Source organism: Penicillium pulvis (genome assembly GCF_028828015.1).
Source record: "Penicillium pulvis strain IBT 33274 chromosome Unknown contig_23_segment0_segment0, whole genome shotgun sequence".
NCBI classification, from domain to species: Eukaryota; Fungi; Ascomycota; class Eurotiomycetes; order Eurotiales; family Aspergillaceae; genus Penicillium; species Penicillium pulvis.
In genome coordinates, this window is record NW_026643075.1 from 1,234,395 (window position 1) to 1,255,485 (window position 21,091).

At 49.2% G+C, this 21,091-nt stretch overlaps 2 protein-coding genes across 2 annotated transcripts; both read left to right on the plus strand.

Moving 5' to 3' along the window:
* Positions 1-183: 183 nt before the first annotated feature.
* Positions 184-16,175, plus strand: N7503_004726 (uncharacterized protein; the record flags this gene model as incomplete). The annotated part of the gene is made up of 8 exons (XM_057064273.1): positions 184-4,504; positions 4,598-4,846; positions 4,905-5,089; positions 5,146-7,536; positions 7,595-8,791; positions 8,850-10,881; positions 10,932-15,610; positions 15,672-16,175. 8 exons carry the CDS (start codon positions 184-186, stop codon positions 15,819-15,821), a joined length of 15,204 nt encoding a protein of 5,067 aa, XP_056922016.1. The 3' UTR covers positions 15,822-16,175.
* A 1,602-nt stretch (positions 16,176-17,777) lies between these two features.
* On the plus strand, positions 17,778-20,984 carry N7503_004727 (tyrosine protein kinase SWE1; the record flags this gene model as incomplete). Its single annotated transcript, XM_057064274.1, has 1 exon — positions 17,778-20,984. One exon carries the CDS (start codon positions 17,778-17,780, stop codon positions 20,982-20,984), a length of 3,207 nt encoding a protein of 1,068 aa, XP_056922017.1.
* Positions 20,985-21,091: the final 107 nt, after the last annotated feature.

Consider the following 21,091-nt stretch of genomic DNA (forward strand, 5'->3'; position numbering starts at 1 on the left):
CCCCTCCATTCCCCCCCTCACTCTTTCCGCCATCACGGACCTCTCTCGCGATCAACGCTCTGTTCCACTTTAGGCGGCTCCCTCCTGCATAAGACCCTCGGGCCCGAGCAGCCACTCACAGTCCTGCTAATAAGCAATCTATAAGCAACTTTCCATCATGCTCCATTGACCCGTTCCCCCAAAATGATGGATGCACTGGCGCATTTTCCTGTCGTGGATCACGGCGCTGTGCGCGCCATCGTCGCTTGGCCAGTGGAGACGCTTGGTCATTCATTAGAGTTGGCCGCCTGGTCTTGGGCACGGTTGTTGAGCTCCATCACAACCGACCAATCTCCAGTCTTTCTATTGAATGGATCTCTAATCAAAGTAGATTTATTCGCCGAAGCCATTCGGCCAGCGAACTTAGACGCATTATCCAAACTATCTGGACTTTCTACAAAGCTCACCGCGGTGGTCGTGGGCAACGATCCATCAAACCTTCATTTTTCTGTTCCGCTTTCTCCTTCGCTGACGTGGTTCGTGGACCCGACTACTGAAACGAGCACGTTGCATTCTACAAACATGGATGTTGCGGCCGTACATCACTTGGGCACTCGACTCTCCCAGATGGTGCAAGAGCAGGCCAAGTCAGGCACACAGCTAGAACTGTCTGTTTCGGAACTGTCTACCATGTCTATCGCCAATCCATGTCCCTGCACACTACCAGGCCCACAACTACTTCATAACCTAGCCCTGAGTGGTTCAGATGAGTCAGGTCCCAATAATGCTATCGAGTTTCTGGCCGCGGATGGAAACATCCGCTGCCTGTCATACCCTTCTCTGGATCGGCTGTCTTCAAAGCTGGCGGTCGAAATTGCCCATGCTGCGGCTACCCGGTCTGATGGGACGCGCAGGATGGTAGTTCCTGTGCTCCTACCGCAATCCTTGGAGCTGTACATCACCTGGCTGGCCATCCTGAAGGCAGGCGGTGCCTTTTGCCCATTGAACACGGATGCGCCACCAGAACGGATAGAATTTATTCTGCAGGATGTAGCAGCATCGGTGGTGGTCACAAATGGTGCGCTGGTCGCCCGAGTGCCCTCAAACGTGCCGGTGGCGGTGATCAATGCGGATGGGATTGAAGCCGACGAGGCGGATGTCGCACCGCCAGTCGTTCAGGTAGCACCGTCGGATCTGGCGTACGTGATGTATACATCTGGCTCAACTGGTCGCCCCAAAGGCGTTGGGATTTCACATCTGGCTGCCACTCAATCTTTGCTGGCCCATAATGACTTGATACCTCCATTCAATCGATTCTTACAATTTGCATCCCCCACATTTGATGTCTCTGTGTTTGAAGTGTTTTTCCCCTTCATGCGAGGCGCCACCCTCATCGGCTCTGAGAGGGAGAACATGCTCCTCGATATCTCCCATGTGATGACGGTGATGAAAGTCGATGCCGCCGAGCTGACTCCCACCGTAGCGGGAGAGCTGCTGCGTACCCGCTCCGCCGCACCCTCCTTAAGAGTTTTGCTCACGATCGGTGAAATGCTCACTAAACACGTGGTGGAGGAGTTTGGACAGTCGGAATCCTCGGACGGGATTTTGCATGGGATGTACGGTCCAACCGAAGCTGCAATCCACTGTACCGCAGCCATAGGATTCCAGTCCAATGCGCGAGTAAATTTGATTGGGCAACCTTTCAAAACCGTATCTGCCTTTATCATGTCCCTGGAATCCGAAGACAAGTCTACCTCCGAGGAGCTTCAAATACTACCAATGGGCGAGATTGGTGAGCTTGTTGTGGGCGGCCCGCAGCTGGCAGACGGATACATCAATCGACCAGAAGAGAATGCCAAGGCTTTTATTGACAGCCCATGGTATGGTAGACTCTATCGTACCGGTGATAAAGCTCGAATGCTGCCATCGGGTGAGATTGAGTGCTTTGGTCGCATCTCTAGCGGCCAAGTCAAGCTGCGTGGTCAGCGAATCGAACTAGGCGAGATTGAGCATGTCATTCTCAGGGCTTCTGAGGTGCGAAGTGCTGTGGTCATCGTGGGTGGTGGTAGCTTGGCCGCGTTTGTCCTGGTCAATGATAAAAGCCTCACTGACCGCCAACTCCGCGACATCTGTCGCCAACAATTACCTCGCTTTATGGTGCCGGGCGAGTTTATACTACTTGATCAATTTCCCCAGCTCCCATCGGGCAAGATTGACCGTAAGGCACTAGAGGCCGATTTTGCTCGTCGCCGCGCTGATCTCCAGTCTATTGATCAACGGACCTTCCGAGATGAGCTCGAAGAGACTATTGCATCCTGTGTTACCGACGTTCTTGGCAGACAACTTCCGTCAACTGAAAGTCTGGTAGCAGGTGGCCTGGACTCTTTAGCAGCGATCCGATTGGCTTCACATCTCCTGGATGCGGGTATTCGCCTCGATGTAGCTCATTTGCTGGATGCCGACTGTATCGATGGGATTTGGCAGCTTGCGAAAGAAATGGAGACCACAAAGCCAACCGAAGATACGCAGGCCGGTCTTTCCAAGGTTCATGAATTAGTTGCGATTGCCGGTGCAGCCAGGCTAGAATCTCTAGGGTTAAGCTCGCAGGTTATCGAGATCCAACCAAGCACCCATATCCAGCAGGCAATGATACTGGAAACATCTCGACATGCGAAAGCGTACTGCAACTGGATTGAATTGGAGTTCCAATCCTCATCCACATCAATCTCAGTCCAGAGTGCATTCGTCAAATTGCTGGAGCAGAATCCGTTCTTGAGATCTGGGTTTGTGGAAATTGGTCTAAAGGACCACTCATTTGCCCGCTTCACGTGGAAAGCTTTTGATGAAGAGCTTATTCAAAAACGCGATGTCTTTGAATATGACGTATCCCTGCTTACAGAACATGATCTTCTTCATCCTCTTCGAATCCAGTTCAAAGAGACCCAGGACAGTCTACGGGTCCTGGTCCATATTCATCATTCATTGTACGATGGATGGTCCTGGCAATTGATGTTGAAAGATCTTCATCGCATTTTGCTTGGAGAGGAACTTCCTTCTCGGCCTACGTACAATCTGGTGTCAGATTTTTTCATTGAGCACAAATTCAGTGAAAAGACGAACGAATCCTCTCTTTTCTGGCGTGACCAATTACAAGGGTTCTCTCCTACCCCTTTCCCCGATTTCCAAGGGAAGACAGATGTCACACCGAGTACAAGGGAAACCACTCGGGTGCTCAACATTGCCGTGCCAAAGCTTAACGAAGTGTCACAACGTCTGCTGGTGGGCCGGCAGACCATCTTTCAGGCTGCATTTGCGTACATTCTTTCGTTGTATATTGGGTCCCATGATGTTGTGTTTGGTACTGTTTTTTCAGGTCGTACCTTGCCAGTCAAGGGCATTGAGGCAATTATTGGTCCATGTATTCGTACATTGCCAACACGCATGAATCTCGACAAAATGCAAAATGTATCCGACCTTCTTCTCGCAATTCAGAATATGAACCGCAGATCTCTTGAACATGGCAGCCTTCCTCTACAAGAAATCAAAAAAGTTTCCGGGACTGACTTTCATCGGAACCTCTTTGATACTGCCCTGGTGTGGCAAGAAAGTGTCTGGACTAGTGACACTCAAGGTGCGCTGTTCCATGAAGTTGACACGGCAGAGTTCCTGGAGTTTGTTGTCTTGTTGGAATTTGAGCCTAGAGGCGACAAAATCCATGCCAAGGCAACTTACCAAAATTCTGTCTTCCCTCCTGAACAAGCACAAATACTTCTGGAACAGATCGACTTGGTGGCATCAATTCTCATCAATACTCCTACGCTTCCTATCAATGAAGTTGATTACCATCTTCCCCAGTCAAGCTTGTCAATCTTCAACCCCGATCCTGAGACTCAGAGAAATCGGTCAAGCCTTGTCACTGGGGTCGAGACGATTGCCTTTATCGAACCTACTCGAACGGCAATTGAGGTTTTGCTTTCGACAGATGAAAATTGCACCTCGCCAGAAATTCAAAGCATTACATATGGCCAATTGAACTCTCGGGCCAATAAACTTGCCCATTACTTAGTCCAGCAGGGGCTGACAAAGGAAAATTTGGCTGCAATCTACCTCGACAAATCAATCAACTCCTATGTTTCCATGCTAGCAGTCGCTAAAATTGGAGCTGGGTTGTTGCCTCTCACCGAGCGGACATCTTCACAGACGATAGGATCAATTCGAGCAGCTTCGAACGTGCAGCCATGGATTATTCGAACATCTACATCCCCCAATGATGTAGCAGTCTCTTTACATTCAGTTTCTCAGATCTTCCTCCCTGACTCTTTGAGCGATTATCCCGATGACAATCTTCTCACGACTCACGATTCCTTCTATATTGTCTGTGCTGGTGAAAGGCCCACAGGTAACGACTTGATGAGTCTGGCATATCTTTCTCACAATAACCTGCAAAGCCATATCAACATGCTGGCAGATTGCTATCCTACCACAGCGGGATCGAAACTTCTTCAAGCTTCTTCACAGCTCAATGGTATATCTTCTCACTCACTCACTCACACACACTCTCTCTCTCGCTCTCTCGCTCTCTCTCTCTAGTATAGTACAACTTACTTACATGATACAGCCTCGGTAATTGAGTCATTCTTCTCATGGCACATGGGGATTACCCTGTGTGTAGCACAAAATGAAGATTTGGCAGGAATGGCCTGCTCCATAATTAGGAAGATGAACATCACCCATCTCCATTTGACTCCCACGTTGGCCTCTCGCTTGACCCCCGAGGATGTTCCAAGTGTTCGATTCCTGCTTACATCGGGCGAAACATTGACGGCCAAGGTGCGTCGAGACTGGTCAGGCAATGGACTTCATCATGGTAAGCACATATTCCACAAAACCAGACTGCATTAATTTGGGACTAATGATAGTCAAAGGCTACGGCTCTATCGGTTTGGCCGGTGTTTGCACCTTAATTCCCAACTTCCAAAGCTCAAATTCTCTTGCAAATATCGGCGCCCCACTTAGTAACACGTCTGTGATGATTGTATCGGGCGAACCTTCATTAAAGATTGTTCCACGTGGTGCAGTTGGAGAAGTATGCTTCGGAGGAGACCAAGTTGTGAGTTCTGTTTGTCAATATTCAATAGTTCTTCAAATACTAAGTTTCGGAAATAGGGGCGCGTATTTCCTGATTACCATCCTGCGCTCGGTGGGTCTTTCGTAAGTCACCCGCAATTTGGCCGATTCTACAGAAGTGGAGATCATGGTAGGTTTCTTCCAGATGGATCTATTTTGGTGGCTCCCTGGCATGACCAGACCGGATTGAAGGACCAGTTTGCTGCCTTTGAAGAGACTGACAATGCCATTATCTCTTCGGACTTTGTCGAAGATGCCGTGAGCATGATTTTGAGCAACCCTCTCACTAATCAGCAGCAATTGATAACTGCCTGGGTGCCTTCGAAACATTTCAAAGACCCATCCGACTCTGAGAATCTTGCCCTTGCAATCAAATATCTTTTCGAGGAACTCAGCAAAAAGCTTCCAACATCTGCAGTTCCTTCTCTTCTTGTTCCAATGGACAGATTGCCTATGACAGAGTTTTACATGACGGACTATACAAGGATTCGGGAATATATTGGAAGGATGAGTCTAGACAGACTCTCGACCTTCTCCTGCAATGGCGCCCACGAATCTGATGCCGATTTTACTGACATTGAGAAGACCATTGCAATAGCTCTGTCAGCAGTGACTGGACTCGACCAACAGAGTATCGGCAGAAGCACATCCTTTTATAGGCTGGGATTGGATTCTCTAAGTGCCATTTCTTTGTCGCGAAAATTACAAGATTTAGGCTGTGGAAGACTTGCTGTGTCTACAATCCTGCGCCATAGCTCTGTTGCACAGTTGGCCACTGTTGTTCCTGGGATGACCAATGGTCACAAACCTACGCAGCCGACCCCAAAAACCCACTCCACTTTCGCCTTTGATGAAAATTTCACTGCTGGAATAAAAGATGGTTTCCAGAATGAGGGCACTTCTGTCCAAGGCATTTACCCATGCACGCCGCTACAGGAGGCAATGCTAGCAGCCGAATCTGATACAAACTCGGCGTACTTCAACCATATTTTGCTTCGCGTGAACACGAATATTAGGGACTTGGAAAACGCATGGGATCAGATGTTGCATCGGCATGATATTCTCAGAACTTGCTTCAGGTCGACCAATGACAAGCAATTCGCATTTGCACAGGTCGTCCTAGACAAGGCAAACCTACCTTGGTCTTGTGTGGAAACATCCTCCCACGAGCTCAGTGAGGACGTTTTGAAAAGAAAATTGGAGTTTGAGCGTCAGTCACCAGTCAATGGCAAGCTTCCCTACTCATTGACTATCCTCACAGAGGACTCGGCACAAAGGGCCCATCTCCTGCTGTCAATTCACCACGCCTTGTATGATGGAGAAGGCATAGCGAATTTATTGCAGGATCTCGAACTTGCCCTTGCGGGCCAAACACTGCCGAAGACCACGCCCTTCCACAGGTTTATCGAATATATGGCCTCCGCTAGTTCTGATGAATCTGACAAATTTTGGGATCGCTATCTAGCCGGTGTGACACCAATACTCTTACCCACCCTCAAGGGATCTCAAGGCTCAACAGATTCATCCGCCTCAGAGCAGGTCCATCTGATTGTCAGTAACTCTCTCGCCTCTTTCAAACAGCAGTGCAAAGGACTCTCTGTGACCCCTTTGAATATTTTCCATGCTGCTTGGGCAAGATTACTAGCTTTGTGTTCCAACTCGTCAGATGTCTGCTTTGGCAATGTGTTCGGATGTCGAACCATTCCCCTGGATGGTGTGGATAGGATAGTTGGGCCCTGCTTTAACACACTTCCCATGCGAGTCAGGCTTTCCCAAACTTCAACAAATGCGGATATCATGAAGCTATCCCAGAAACACAACAGTGATATTTTGCCTCACCAGCTTACCTCTTTGCGTCGCATCCAAAGGCGCTCCTTGTATGGGGGCTCTCAGCTCTTTGACACTCTGATCATTCTTCAGCAGAGTAAAACGGACTTGGATCCGCGTTATTGGGAGCTTCTTCAAGATGAAGGAAACATGGGATTTCCTCTAATCTGTGAAATTGTTCCTGATGAGAAAGAAAACAACATTTCGATGTGTCTCCATTTCCATACATCTTTCCTGACGCAAGATGTGGCAGAAAACCTTGCAAGAGGCTTCTTGGCTCTCGTTGAGCACACCGTGCGATATCCATTCGCACAGGCTTCCGACAAGGGGTCAGCAAGCATCACTCAACTATTCGAAACAAGAAAAAGCCGGAACGACGTTTCTACTCAACACTCTTCGGATAAGCTACAGACAGCTCGCCCATGGTCTGATCAGGAAGAGACACTCCGACATATTGTGTCCGATTTTACAGGTACCAATACGGAAGCTGTTTCATTGCATACCACCATCTTTCAACTTGGGCTCGACAGTATCCATGCTGTTCAAATTTCGGGGAGACTTCGCAAACTGGGATATAAGATATCAGCAGGTGATATTCTCGAGGTGATTCTTTTTCCTTCAAACCAAATAGGGCTGTTTATAACCAATTTACCAAAAATAGGCTGCTTCAATTGACAAGATTGCATCGCTCCTCATAATTGGAGAGAACGAGACCCAGAATGAAAAGTTTGACTTTGCATCGTTTGAAAATCAACATCTTCAATCCGTCTGCGAGCAATTTGGCATTGCTTCCCACACAGTGCAGGCTTTGCGACCTTGCACGCCTGTTCAGAATGGAATGTTGGCCCTTTTCACCAATTCTCATGGCAAAACATACTTTAATCGCATGTCATTGAATTCCTCGGTGCCGTTGAGCAATGCGACATTGAAGAAGGCTTGGACCAAAGTTGTTGCTCAACATGAGATGCTACGGACTGGTTTCGTTCAACTGCGTGATCCGCAATATCCGTTTGCCATGGTTACCTACAAAGAAGATATTGAAATCCCATGGAAGGAGGTAACAAAATCTACTACAGATAAGCACGATGATCAAGAACAACGAGTCCTTGACAGCCTTTACCGACCCCCGTGGCAGATTACCATTGAGACTTCTGAGGAAGTAGCCACTGTGACTTTCTCTGCACTTCATGCTCTTTATGATGCACAATCTCTTGAGACAATCTTCTCCGATGTGATGACAGCATATGAAGGGAAACGACTGGCCGAAGCTCCTTCAATTGAGACCACTCTTGGTCCCATTTTAATCGAAAGCAGCCAAACCCAAGCCGCAAAAGAGTTCTGGAAAGGACTGGTTACAGAAGTGCACCCATTCAAGTTTCCAGACTTGCATCCTATTCGCATAGAAAGTAAAAAGCTTTTGAGCAACTCTATTCGCTCCTCGCAGACGACTGAGGCCCTTGAAGCTCAATGTCGTGACGTTGGTGTTACATTGCAAGCAGCTGGGCAAGCAGCATGGGCCCGGCTTCTCGCTGCGTATACAGGTGAACAAAATGTCACTTTTGGTACTGTTCTTTCTGGTCGCAATCTATCGGAAGCATCACAGAATGCAGTATTTCCATGTCTGGTGACCGTTCCGTCTCCTCAGCGCGTCGAAGGAAGCAATCAGGAACTATTGAACCGCATCTTGAAGAGAAACGCGTCCTTGACCAAACATCAGTTCACACCACTTGCACAAGTCCAACGCTGGCTTGGAAGCGACGAGCCTCTATTTGACACACTTTTTGTCTACCAAAAGTTCAGTTCGCCTTCAAGTGGCTCCAAACCCTGGAACGTCATTGACGAGGAGACAAGAATCGATGTATGTTTACCGATTGGTCGACAATATGGCTTCATGATTATTATGCTTACTTGACCAGTACCCCGTATCCATTGAACTGGTCCCATTATCAACCGGTCTCGAGATCCGAATCAGCTACAGAAACGACATTTTCCCCCAGGATCAAGCCATGCTTCTTTTGAATCAGTACGACAAGCTATTGGAGCAGACACTTTTCTCTCCAGAATCTAGCTCGGATGAGTATCTGTTCCTTGAGAGCCAGTTTCTCTCCATAACTCCTGCCAAGGAGAAGACCTTGCCTACATCAGTGTCTTTGTTGCATCAATTTGTTGAGGACAACGCCACCAAGATCTCAGAGAAGACTGCATTTGAGTTTGCATTCGGTGTTGACGTAGACAACCTCCAAATGAAGACTTGGTCTTACCGGCAATTGAATGAAGATGGTAACCGAATTGCCAATTTCTTGCAGAGCAAGGGCGTTAATCCAGGTGGAATGATTGCAATTTGTTTCGATAAATGTCCCGAGGCGTCCATCGCTATACTAGGCATTCTCAAAGCTGGCTGTGCATACTTGGCCATCGATCCATCTGCTCCTATCTCTCGCAAGCAGTTCATCGTGGAAGATTCAAATTCCAAAGTTCTGCTTTGCAGTCTGTCGAAAAAGCTGGAGCTCCATGACCTGTCTGGTGTGGAAATTCATGCCCTAGATGAGCCTGGTGTATACCAGAATTTCCCCAGTGGTCCTCCTGTGCTTTCACGCAAAATAAAGCCAAATGACACATGCTATTGCCTGTACACATCAGGAACGACCGGCACGCCAAAGGGCTGTGAAATTACTCATGACAATGCCGTGCAGGCTATGCTAGCGTTTCAAAGACTGTTTTCGCCACACTGGGATGAAGACTCTCGCTGGCTACAATTTGCGTCCTTTCATTTTGACGTCAGTGTCCTTGAGCAGTACTGGAGCTGGAGTGTTGGAATCTGTGTGACTTCTTGTCCGCGCGATCTGCTGTTCGAAAATTTGCCAGGAACGATTCAAAAGCTTCAAATCACACACATTGATTTGACACCCAGCTTGGCAAGATTGGTGCACCCAGATGAGGTTCCTTCCCTCTGTCGCGGAGTATTTATCACTGGCGGAGAAGCCCTGAAGCAGGAGATTCTTGACGCCTGGGGCCACCATGGCGTTATCTACAATGGATACGGTCCAACCGAAGTCACCATCGGATGTACCATGCTTCCCCGGATGCAGGCCAATGATAAGCCCTCAAATATTGGACCCCAGTTTGACAATGTTGGCTCCTATGTTTTCCGTCCTGGAACATCAACGCCTGTTTTGCGCGGTGGTCTTGGCGAGCTTTGCGTCTCTGGTCCACTTGTTGGAAAGGGGTACTTAAACAGAGCAGAGCTGACGAAGGAGCGATTCCAGGACTTGTCTGAGTTTGAAGATCGCATCTACCGAACAGGCGATTTGGTCAGGATTTTATCTGATGGCAGTTTCCAATTCCTCGGTCGAATTGATGATCAAGTCAAGTTACGCGGGCAACGACTTGAGATTGGAGAGATCAATGAAGTCATCAAACAAGCAACGCCCGAATTGAATGAAATTGCTACGCTGGTTGTCAAGCATCCCAAGCAGTCCAAAGACCAGCTCGTTTCTTTTGTCACCAAGGTAGGTGCCGATAAGAAATCTCGTTCAGTGGAAATTGACACCTCCAATCACATTGGATTTTTCCTGTCAACCATCAAGGCGGCTTGTCATGCACGACTCCCAGGATATATGGTGCCAACACATATTATCCCACTGACTCGGTTTCCTCTGTCTGCCAATAACAAGGCCGATATGAAGGTCTTGAAGAGTCTTTACCAAGAACTTTCTCTGGATGAGATCCAAGCATTGACTGCGATGGTTGTCGACCAAACAGTGAAAAGTACATACGAAGAGAATATCATTGCTGTGCTATCGGACTTCATTGGATCCACAGACTTGGTCATCTCGTCGTGGTCAAGTATTTACGAATTGGGCCTTGATTCCATCTCTGTGATTTCCTTTTCTAGGAATCTCAGAGAGGCCGGCTTCCCCAATGCTCAGCCATCCTTGATAATGAAGTGTAAGCTCTCCACCTTTCCATTATCTAATCCCTATCTGACCCCTCTGGAGATCCCACGATTGCCGCCATGGCCTCGGCTATACAGGAAATTACAGGCAGCGCCTCGTCAATGAACAATCTTCACCAAAATTCAAAGCAGGTCATTCAAGCCTTTGCTCACAAGCATTCACATTCCATAATCGCAAGCATCGGCGTGATTGAAAGCGACGTCGAACAGATTGCGCCTTGTACGCCGCTCCAGGAAGGAATAATCTATCATTTCCTGTCGAGCGCTACACCCATGTATTGCTCTTCTTTCAGCTTCGAATTAAACTCAAACATTGATTTGGATAAACTAAAGGCAAGTTGGGAGCAGGCGCAAAGCCAAGTTCAAATGTTGCGCGCTCGATTCTCACCCTCGTCGGATGGTTATGCTCAAGTCATTCTCAAAAGAGATATGATTCCTTGGTTCCACACGAAAATTGCCTTTGAGGGGACAATCGAGGATTCCCGGAAACAGCAAATTGATCGATGGACCTCCGATCTTGGCGGTCATTTTTCAAGACTTTGGGAGGTGGGAGTAATTACCTCTCCCGAGAAGTCGACAATGTGCCTCAATATGTTTCACGCTCTATATGATGGCAACAGCTTGGGTCTTCTTCTTAACCTGGTTGCTGATATTTACCACTGTCAATCGATAGCTCTTCAAAGACCTCTACAGTTCTTTGATATATTACATCTTGGGCCTCTGTGCAAAGATCCTGCAGCAGAGTCTTTCTGGAAAGAGCATCTTGCAACTTGCCAGATCCGCCCTCTGTCAAATTCAGAAGAAGAGCCAAAAACCTCTTTCGTGAAGACCCTCGATATTGCTACCACAACCCACCTGGATCATCTGAGAAAGTCCCTCAACACCACTGATCAAGCCATTCTTCATGCCTGCTGGTTGTTGACGCTTCACCGGCAGTTTGCCTTTGTCCCGCCACTTGGTATTGTTGCTTCTGGTCGCACGATTGATATTCCTGGAATTGAAAATGTCATTGGTCCTTTGTTCAATACAATTCCAAGCAATGTACAGCTTCGCGGGCTCAGGACATGGGCAGAGGCCGCTCAGCGGTGTCACGAATACCACGTTTCTACGATGAGATTCCAATCCACTGCCCTTCGTGACATTGTGAAATGGCTCGGAAGGATACCCGATGAGCCCCTCTTTGATTCGCTCTTTGTTTTCCAAAGGCACAATGCTGATGAAGACTCGTCAGCGCGTAGTCTGTGGAGTCCGATCGACTCGGAGGCCGAGCATGAGTATCCGTTGGCGTTTGAAATTGTGCGCCATGGCAACAAATATCTCAACTTAACTCTTGCTGCAAAGAGCCATGCTGTGTCTTCGGAGACAGCCCAAGAACTACTCTCGAACTTTGAGCAGGTCTTGTTTGAATTTGCACAAAATCCCAATCATGAAATGCCTTATCTCAACGGAGTTGCAGAACACCCTCAAGCTCAGAACAACGGAGAATCCAAGTATCAAGAAAGTCACAATCATCTTGGGAGTGAATCTGCATTCCAGTGGACTCCACAAGCTTGCAAAATTCGCGATGTCGTTTCAAGTCTTTCCGGGGTGGATGCAGCTTCAATCCGAGGAGAGACATCTATATTTGAGGTTGGCTTGGACAGTATTGATGCTATAAAGTTGTCGTCTAGGCTGAGCAAAGTGGGAATCAAGCTTCCTGTTAGCATCATCATGCGTGGCCGCACAGTCAAAGCTTTGATCAGTGAACTGGCTGTCCCAACCCATGAGGAGCAGAATGGCACATATCCATTATTGGGTCAAATCGAACGATCTCTGACAAAGTTCCTTGAGAAGGAAAACCTTTTACCTCGAGGTGCCTGTCGAGTTCTCCCAGCTACTCCAATTCAAGAAGCTATGGTGGCAGAGATGGCTGCTTCTGGATATAAATTTTACTACAACCATGAGGTTCTCAAATTAGAGCCGCAGGTCGATCGCACAAAGCTACAGGAGGCGTGGACCTCTGTTGTTAAAACTCACTCCATCCTACGTACATCGTTTGTTGAGGTTTGGGATCCCGAGATACCCACTTCATTTGCTCAGATCGTTCATAGTGAGGATACTTTCGATTTCCAAACTGTGCATCTGGATGGATCACCAGTGGATTCTATTATTGAATTACAGCGCAAGAGAGCCTTTACCGAACTCGCGAACTTGCCGCTTCTGACAGTCACTATCGCCATCGATGGGGATGATCATTATCTCATTTTGTCTATTGCACATGCTCTGTACGATGGCTGGTCAATCAACCTGCTACATGAGGATGTGATTAGATCCTACTCCGGAGAAGATTGCACTCGTCCATCTGCTGATTCGATTTTGGAGCAAGTCCTCGTATCTTCGGGAGAACAGGCTTCCAACTTCTGGAGAGCAGCACTGTCTAACTGTATGCCAGTCCCCTTCCCACCAGGCAGTCATTCAGATGCAGCTTCGAGTGTGGTCCACCGTGCAGAGAGGCCTCTATCTGTATCGTCCGAGAGGGCCAATGCCTTTTGCAGGCGTAATGGCATCACCATGCAAGCACTTTTGGTAAGCTGCTGGTCCCTTGTTCTGGCTACACATGTCAGAAGGCTGGATGTTGTCTTTGGCCTAGTTTTATCTGGTCGCAACGTCGCAGATTCAGAGGATGTGATGTTCCCAACCATGAATACTGTGGCCATGCGTGCCATTCTACATGGTACCCGTCTGGAAATGGTCAAGTATGTCCAAGAGACATTGTTGGAGATCTCCGAGTACCAACATTTCCCGCTGCGACGTGCTAGACCTGACACCACATCGCATCAACTTTTTGATACGCTTTTCATCTACCAGAAAAGACCGTCCGGAGGTGAACACGCCGGGCAAGCTCTCTACAAATCTACTGGAGCTGGTGCATCAGAGGTCGAATACCCGGTCTGTGCGGAGGTAGAAAGTGTTGGAGAGAGCCTCGTGGGTCGAGTGGCTTGTCGCGGCAGTGTGCTTGGAGAACAAGATAGCCTGGACTTGCTAGAACATATGGCACATGTCTTGTTAGCAATTGTGGATGAGCCAGCCCAACAGACCGTTAATTTCAGTGGAGAGGCCATGAATATTTGTGGCTACCTGGTCTCCCAAAAATACTCTGTTCAAGAAGTGGAAGCCGGAGCACCGCATCAGGAGTCTGGTCCACGGCAATGGTCACTTATCGAGTCAAAAATCCGCAACGTCCTTGCCGTTGTCTCCGGGGTGCCTGAGAACACAATTGATCCGAAGGCCAATATCTTTCAGCTCGGCTTGGACAGTATCAGTGCCATCAAGGTCGCTGCACTTTTAAAGAAGCAATCAGTGAGGTTGACTGTCAGTGACATGCTCAAAGCAGGCACGATTGAGAAGATGGCGGCAGCAGTGGACACCAATTATGCGGACCTCACACCAATGGAGATTGCCAATGCCCTTGAGGAGTCGCTCGTTGACATTGAAACTACACCACTGCTTCAGTCCTGTGGTTTTGAATTGGATCAAGTTCAACAAATAATTCCTGCTACAGCTGGACAGACCTACTTCCTGGCAATGCATTCCTTGAATCCCAAAGTGTTCTATCCCAAGTTCCTTTACTTGTCTTCAAGGCAATTGAGCCCGGAGATTCTTGACAATGCATGGTCTCGTCTTAAAGAGCAGACTCAGATTCTTCGAACGGCGTTCGTTCCTACCAATGATGCGCGGTTGCCTTACGTCCAGGTTATCTTCCAATCGGATCAAATTCCTGTGCTTTGGCATGAAGCACTCGACGATCAGCTTGCCGCCGCAAGTGCTGATCGGGAGTTTGGTTCGGTGCCAGTCGCTCTGCATGCCTGTCAGACTAGTGAGGGCACGGTGGTTACCTTGAAGATTCACCACGCTCTCTACGATGCAATCAGTCTGCCATACATGATGGATGAACTTGCCCAGCTCTGCGACAACATGCAGACCCAATCAAAATCCGAGTCTCGCGACATTTCCCATCTCGTGGCCGTTCAGCACGTTCATTCGCCCGTTAGAGTTCGGCGCCTATTCTGGGAAAAATACCTGGACCAAATTGCAATCCGGGGGAGTGAAAGTCCACAATTGAGTGAGTTCGGCGCTATTCAGCAACACTACCGACCGGGGCTCGTCCCGAACATGTCTCAGATTGAGAAGGCCGCGAAGCTTCAGGGCCTCAGTGTCCAATCAATTTTCCTGGCAGTGTATGCTCGATTGCATGCCCAGACTTTCAAGAGTTCTGATGGTCTTGTGGTTGGACTGTATCTCGCCAATCGTTCGTTCGTCACAGAGGGGCTATCCGAACTTGTTGCTCCTACTGTCAATATTGTTCCACTGCGCCTGGACAACAAATTCCACAGGACTGACAACTCGCTCTTTTCTGCGGCCAAGAAGATTCAGGACGACATCAATCTGATCAGTATGGTTGAGCATTCTTGTGTATCTCTAGTGGAGATTGCTGAATGGACCGGGGTCCGCATCAATACTTGTATCAACTTCCTGCGTCTGCCTAATGTGGAAGACTCCACCAGCACCATCACCGACCGGGTGACCTTCAAGTCTATTCCATATGAAGACTTTGAAAAATCCAATGGGACCAAGCTTTGCAAAGCCGCTTCGTCCTTGGCCAATGGTGACACTACAGTGCCCGCTTCCACGCAATCAATGCGGGTCGCTGCTTCAACGGCGTCTATGAAAGACGTATTCTTGGTAAGTGACCTATCCTGCTCCAGAATTGGTTACAAGCGGACACTAATGCAATTGCGTACAGCCTACGATCGACGTGGAGGCAGCCATCCGAGAGGACCGATTGGACTTTGGACTCTTTGCCTCAGATTCTCGACTGGGTCATGACACTGCGATCCAGATGATTGAGAGAATGCAGCAGGACATGAAAGCCCTAGCTGAAGAAGCTCAATGATATCCTGGAAATAGCGACCAGTATCCCGAGCGAGGGGCTTCGTCGCCCTGACAATCTTTTATTTTCATTTCCCATTTCTTGTTCTTCTTTCTCCGTTTTCCTTTGTTTCCAAACTGTCTCCTTTCCTGTGCATATATTGCTTTTGTGGAGTTTTGGATGTGTTCGCTTTCAATAAATCATAAATCGTCCGTTGCATAGAAACCCGAGGGGCCGTATACAACGGGACCCACGGGACGGGACGAGCGGATCCCGACATATGGCCCCCGCTAAGCATAGAGCATTGTTGATACCATATAGATACTCCGTACCAATTTCATGACTTCAGATGACCAAATAGGATCTTGGGCTCTCAACATACCACTTTTAGATACGTATGTGTTGCAAGTCCAGAATAGATGTGACCACTGCGGAATGGCCGAGATCTTGCCGATTCCTATAGATCATATGAATGGGACTGATGGATCAGATGAGCCATGGCGAGACATCGCCAGAAATGGACTAGGTGACTTTTGGGGGACTCATGGGTGCCACCTTACGCAAGGGAGACTTCGCGTGGTTCAACAAGTGGAAGATGAACTTGGTAAGTGGGGTCATTTGCCCTTGGGCACATAGAGTTTTGCTGCCTTCTACTATTGATTGGTTTTAGTCAAGGACATTTAATTTGGGGGGTTTTAGAGGTGGTATGGGGGACTTTGGGGAACATTTGGGGGCTTTGTTTATCTTCTCATCTAACTTCATGTCTTTTGTTTATTTGTATTATTATTTTTGGGGATTATCTCTCCAGGAACTAGCGAATCGGGGAATCGCATGGACCACAATGGGTGACTGAGGTGGCGTTGTACAGTTGGGCGCAGGGGCGGAACTCGGTTAACATGCATGATCAAAAACTCACGGACTCGCACAAGATCTCGAGCAATTACTATTCAAACACAGAAATTTATTAATTTTTATCCATGATACCCTGTCTTGTTTGTACTACAAGTCTTGAGCCCCAGTATACACTTACATAATCCCTTGTTTATGTCACGACGCGTCGCTCCCCGCCGCTAAACCACTTTAGGTATCGGGGATCAACAACGCGGCGCGTTGGACTCTTACTTCATCCCATTTATCCTCTTCCAACCTCCCCAGTCGACACATTCCTCGATCTCCCACTCCTTTGGTATCGCCCTACATCATTTCGACTAATTAATCTCGAAGCTTCTCCTCGATCTTTCACAGCCACATTCTTCGCGCCCCCTCAGCAACCCCACGCGTGGGCTGATCGGATCACCACGAATTCCTAAACGAGGGGGATCTACCCCTTACGCTTCCGTTCTTCCTTGAAACACTGGGTGAAGAATCCTGCCTTCGACATTCGCCCTACCAGTATCCCCTCGAGGCTATCGACATCATTTGCGCGGCCCAAGAACCGGATGTCCGTGTGTTCGATCTGAAACATTCCTGCGCGTCTTTTCTGTTAGATCCAAAGTGTACGTCTAGGGACCACACCTGCGGCGCGTGTTTGTTGCGACTCCCCCGCGCGTGATCACAGTTACAAGCCCACGGAATTCCTTGAACCTAGCAATGCGTGGGTGAATGGCCAGCTGCCTTTCCCACTCTTCGGTTCCAAACTTTGCCACTTTTCTTCGCGGCTGCGCCTTTCTAGCATTCCAATAATCAGAAGAAGGGTGCGTGCCTTATTCTACTGGGCACCCTTTTTCCTGACTCAATCCCCCCCTCGAAAGGACTCGCGGTATTTTCCCTCCCGTCGCGTCACGAGCGCCGTGGAGGGTTGGGGTTCTCTCAATCATCAAATAATTCCTTCAGATATCGAACGCGCTGGACGGTAACAGGTATAGTCACTCATTTGGAGTGCAGGTGAAGAAGGCAAGAACAGAGATCGCCATATCTGAGTTGGATCGACTTTCATTCTGGGATTGTTGTGCGGCACGTTCAGCACAACATTCCCCAATTATGGTTGCGACCTTTTCGCCGCACCGGGACTCGGGCGGCACCCTTCACCTTTCATCGCACTCGGGGATTCATCACGTCGATGCTAGCTCTGCAATTCGCCAGCTTCGGCGCTCATTGTCGCGCTCACCTTCGAAGAGTTCCAACTTCTTTCTCAGCACCCGCTCTCACTCACCCTCAAAAACCACCTCACCATACGTGTCTTCTCCGCTGTCGCCCTCGAGGCGATCACAGCACAATTTCTTTCTTTTACCATCTAATCAGCAATCTCCTCTCGCCGTGCCATATCCCCCCAGCGCGAAGGTTACGCGGCCGGCCATGCGACGGCGAACTTCACCCCGTAGCCCCGCTAAACGCGCTTTGACGGTGTCAACAGACGGTGGGAACGCGACTCCATCCCAGCCGATCGCCATGCACTCAGGAGAAGAAAATGATTTAACACTTGATGATCTAGCTGGGCCGATGGAAAGTACCACGCCCGAAAGTCCGTGTCATCTGAACATGCCTCCTGCAGTGCAGAGCGAAACGACTTTTGCGCCTCGCTCAACCCTCTCTCGCATTGAAAAGCGGCGAAGTGGGACATTTGGTTCGTTCGCTACTGTGAGTCCGCTCAAACGAAGTGACGGTATCATGAACCTGGACCAAGCATCGCGAGGGAGCCCCTCTGCGAAGCGACGCAGTGTTCACACGCCAAACTTTTCGACAGACTTCAGCATCTTCGACAATGACCATGGCAGTGCGCCTGCAAGCCCATCTACCATCGAGGCCTCGCCTCACCCGAATCCCATTCAGCCCTTCAGTCCGTTTGCGACTATCCCAAAACGCTCGTCATCGCTCAGACGATCCACATTACAGCAACGACAAAGCGATAGACCCCTCTTCGGGCGTCCCAGGGGAGCAGGTGAAGGCGAAACATTACCTGGTACCCCTTTGGCAGTGCGTCCACGGATGTCATTTGATAGCGGCCTGTTTGAGGCTGGTCAAGAAAACCTCTTCTCCCCTCGCCCTCCAGCTAGCCCACTCTTCTCCGCAAACCCTACAACCACTACAACTACCACTACCACTACCACTACCCAACCTCCTCGCCCTACTGCTCATCCACTCTCCCGGACCATTACTCAGTCATCCTCTGGCTCAAGTCTTGATGACTCGCCAACCCATGAGGCCGTCCACAAGCCTGAGCGGCCACGACAGCTCTTCAATTTCTCCAAGTCCCTTCCTGCTGGTGCTACTCGGCCTGCTCCTGTGCGCCGTATAACGCGAGAAGATTCAAGTGGATCCGGAGAATCATTTGCGACACCCGAAAACTATAAACTGGTTAAGCCTTTGCCAGCGGCCTTCATGTCAACGGGACTGATCTCGAAGAAAAACCGCAACGCAGAGGAGCCGTCGAGCTTCAACAAGAACATGCCCGATACTCCGTGCAAACGACCTGTTAACCTTTTTGCTTCTGGGATGAACGGGTCTTTTAACAAGGCTCCGCCTTTTCAAGAATCAGAGGCTGTGTCTCAATCCCCCTTCAACCCTCCAGCCTCAACCGTGCGGCCTAAACCGGGTCCTTTTGCCCGGGGTATGGGTATCTTTGGTAATACTTTCAATCGACCAGAAGCCTCGCGCCGAGGAAGCTTCGTGAGCGTCGATGGGGATGATGTTCAGGCTCAGTCCCCATCTTCGCGTCATGACAGCCAGCCATTGACTGATTCCGATTTCCCTCCAACTCCCACAAAACAAACATTCCTCCCCTCCCGTACCTATCCTCCTGCTACTTCCCAGATTGGGCCTTTGGAGCGTCTTTCAGAAACAAGGACTTCTACCAACTCGACACCTTTGCGTGAAAGATTTCTCCAGGCTTCACCTCACACTCCTCGCGACCAATTCTTCCCCCCGGACCCAAGTGGATTATCAATCTCAGTGCCGAATGATGCGCAACCACTTCCATTTGACTTTGGTAGTAGTCTGAATCTACCTGCCACGCCAACTGGTCCTCGAGACTCCTTGCTTGCTAGCAAGCGCCCCAGCCTCCAGCTCAGTGGTTTCCATACGCCAGATGTGGACCCTAGTCTGACCATGCGGTTCGACAAAGTCGAGCTTGTCGGCACAGGTGAATTTTCTCAGGTCTACAGAGTCGCTCAGCCTCACGATGCGTCATTCCCTTCGATGTTCTCTCTTCCGTCAAGTGGCCCTAAGTCCCCAAGCGCTCTCCCTCAACACCAAGTTTGGGCTGTCAAGAAGAGCAAGCAACCCTACCTGGGGCTGAAAGATCGCGAGCGCCGTATTCGGGAGGTTGATGTGCTGAAGACATTGATCAACTGTGACCACATTGTTTCCTTCATGGACAGCTGGGAAGACAATGGTCATCTCTATATCCAAACCGAGTTCTGCGAAGAGGGAAGCTTGGATGTTTTCCTGGCTCAGGCTGGCCTCAAGGCCCGATTGGATGATTTCCGTATCTGGAAAATTCTCCTTGAAATGACCCTTGGATTGAAGCAAATCCACGATGAAGGTTTTATCCACCTCGACTTGAAGCCTGCCAACATCCTCGTGACATTTGAAGGTGTTTTGAAGATTGGAGACTTCGGCATGGCCACACGCTGGCCTGCAGAGGATGGCATTGAAGGCGAGGGCGATCGGGAGTATATTGGTCCTGAAATCCTGATGGGCCGCTTTGATAAGCCAGCGGATATTTTCTCGCTGGGTCTGGTCATCTTTGAGATTGCTGGTAATGTAGAGCTTCCAGACAACGGAGCATCTTGGCAGAAGCTCCGAAATGGGGACATGAGCGACGTCCCCAGTCTGACCTGGAGCTCAGAGACAACCATTTTCCGCGACGCATCCGGGAACCCTGTCTCCGATGGAGCTTCTTTCGAAGAGCTCTGCGCATCTGACTTGGGTGACGATGACTTCGGTGACAGCTTCCTCACCAGCCGGAAGCTGACCACGCCTAAGCCAACCCATCTCGCCAGGAGTGGGGAGCTTGTGGACCCGCCTAGCTTCATGGTGGATGCCAACCATCCCCAGGCCTTGGATAAGCTTGTCCGTTGGATGATTTCCCCCGAGCCACTTGATCGGCCTACAGCCGATGATGTTTTAGCCGCTTATGGGCTCCAGTTTGTGAACCAGCGTCGTCGTGCCGGAGCCACGGTCTTCGAAGGCAACTGGGGTCCCGCCGATGAGATCTTGGCCGAAGATGCCGAAATGATCGATGTGTAATCTATTCCTTCTTTTCTTCCGATGTGCATATGGGGGGGTGTTCTGTGTTTTCACGACCTATTTCCTTTGTTACTCTTATTCCCGGGTCCTGATTTCGACTCTTTCGC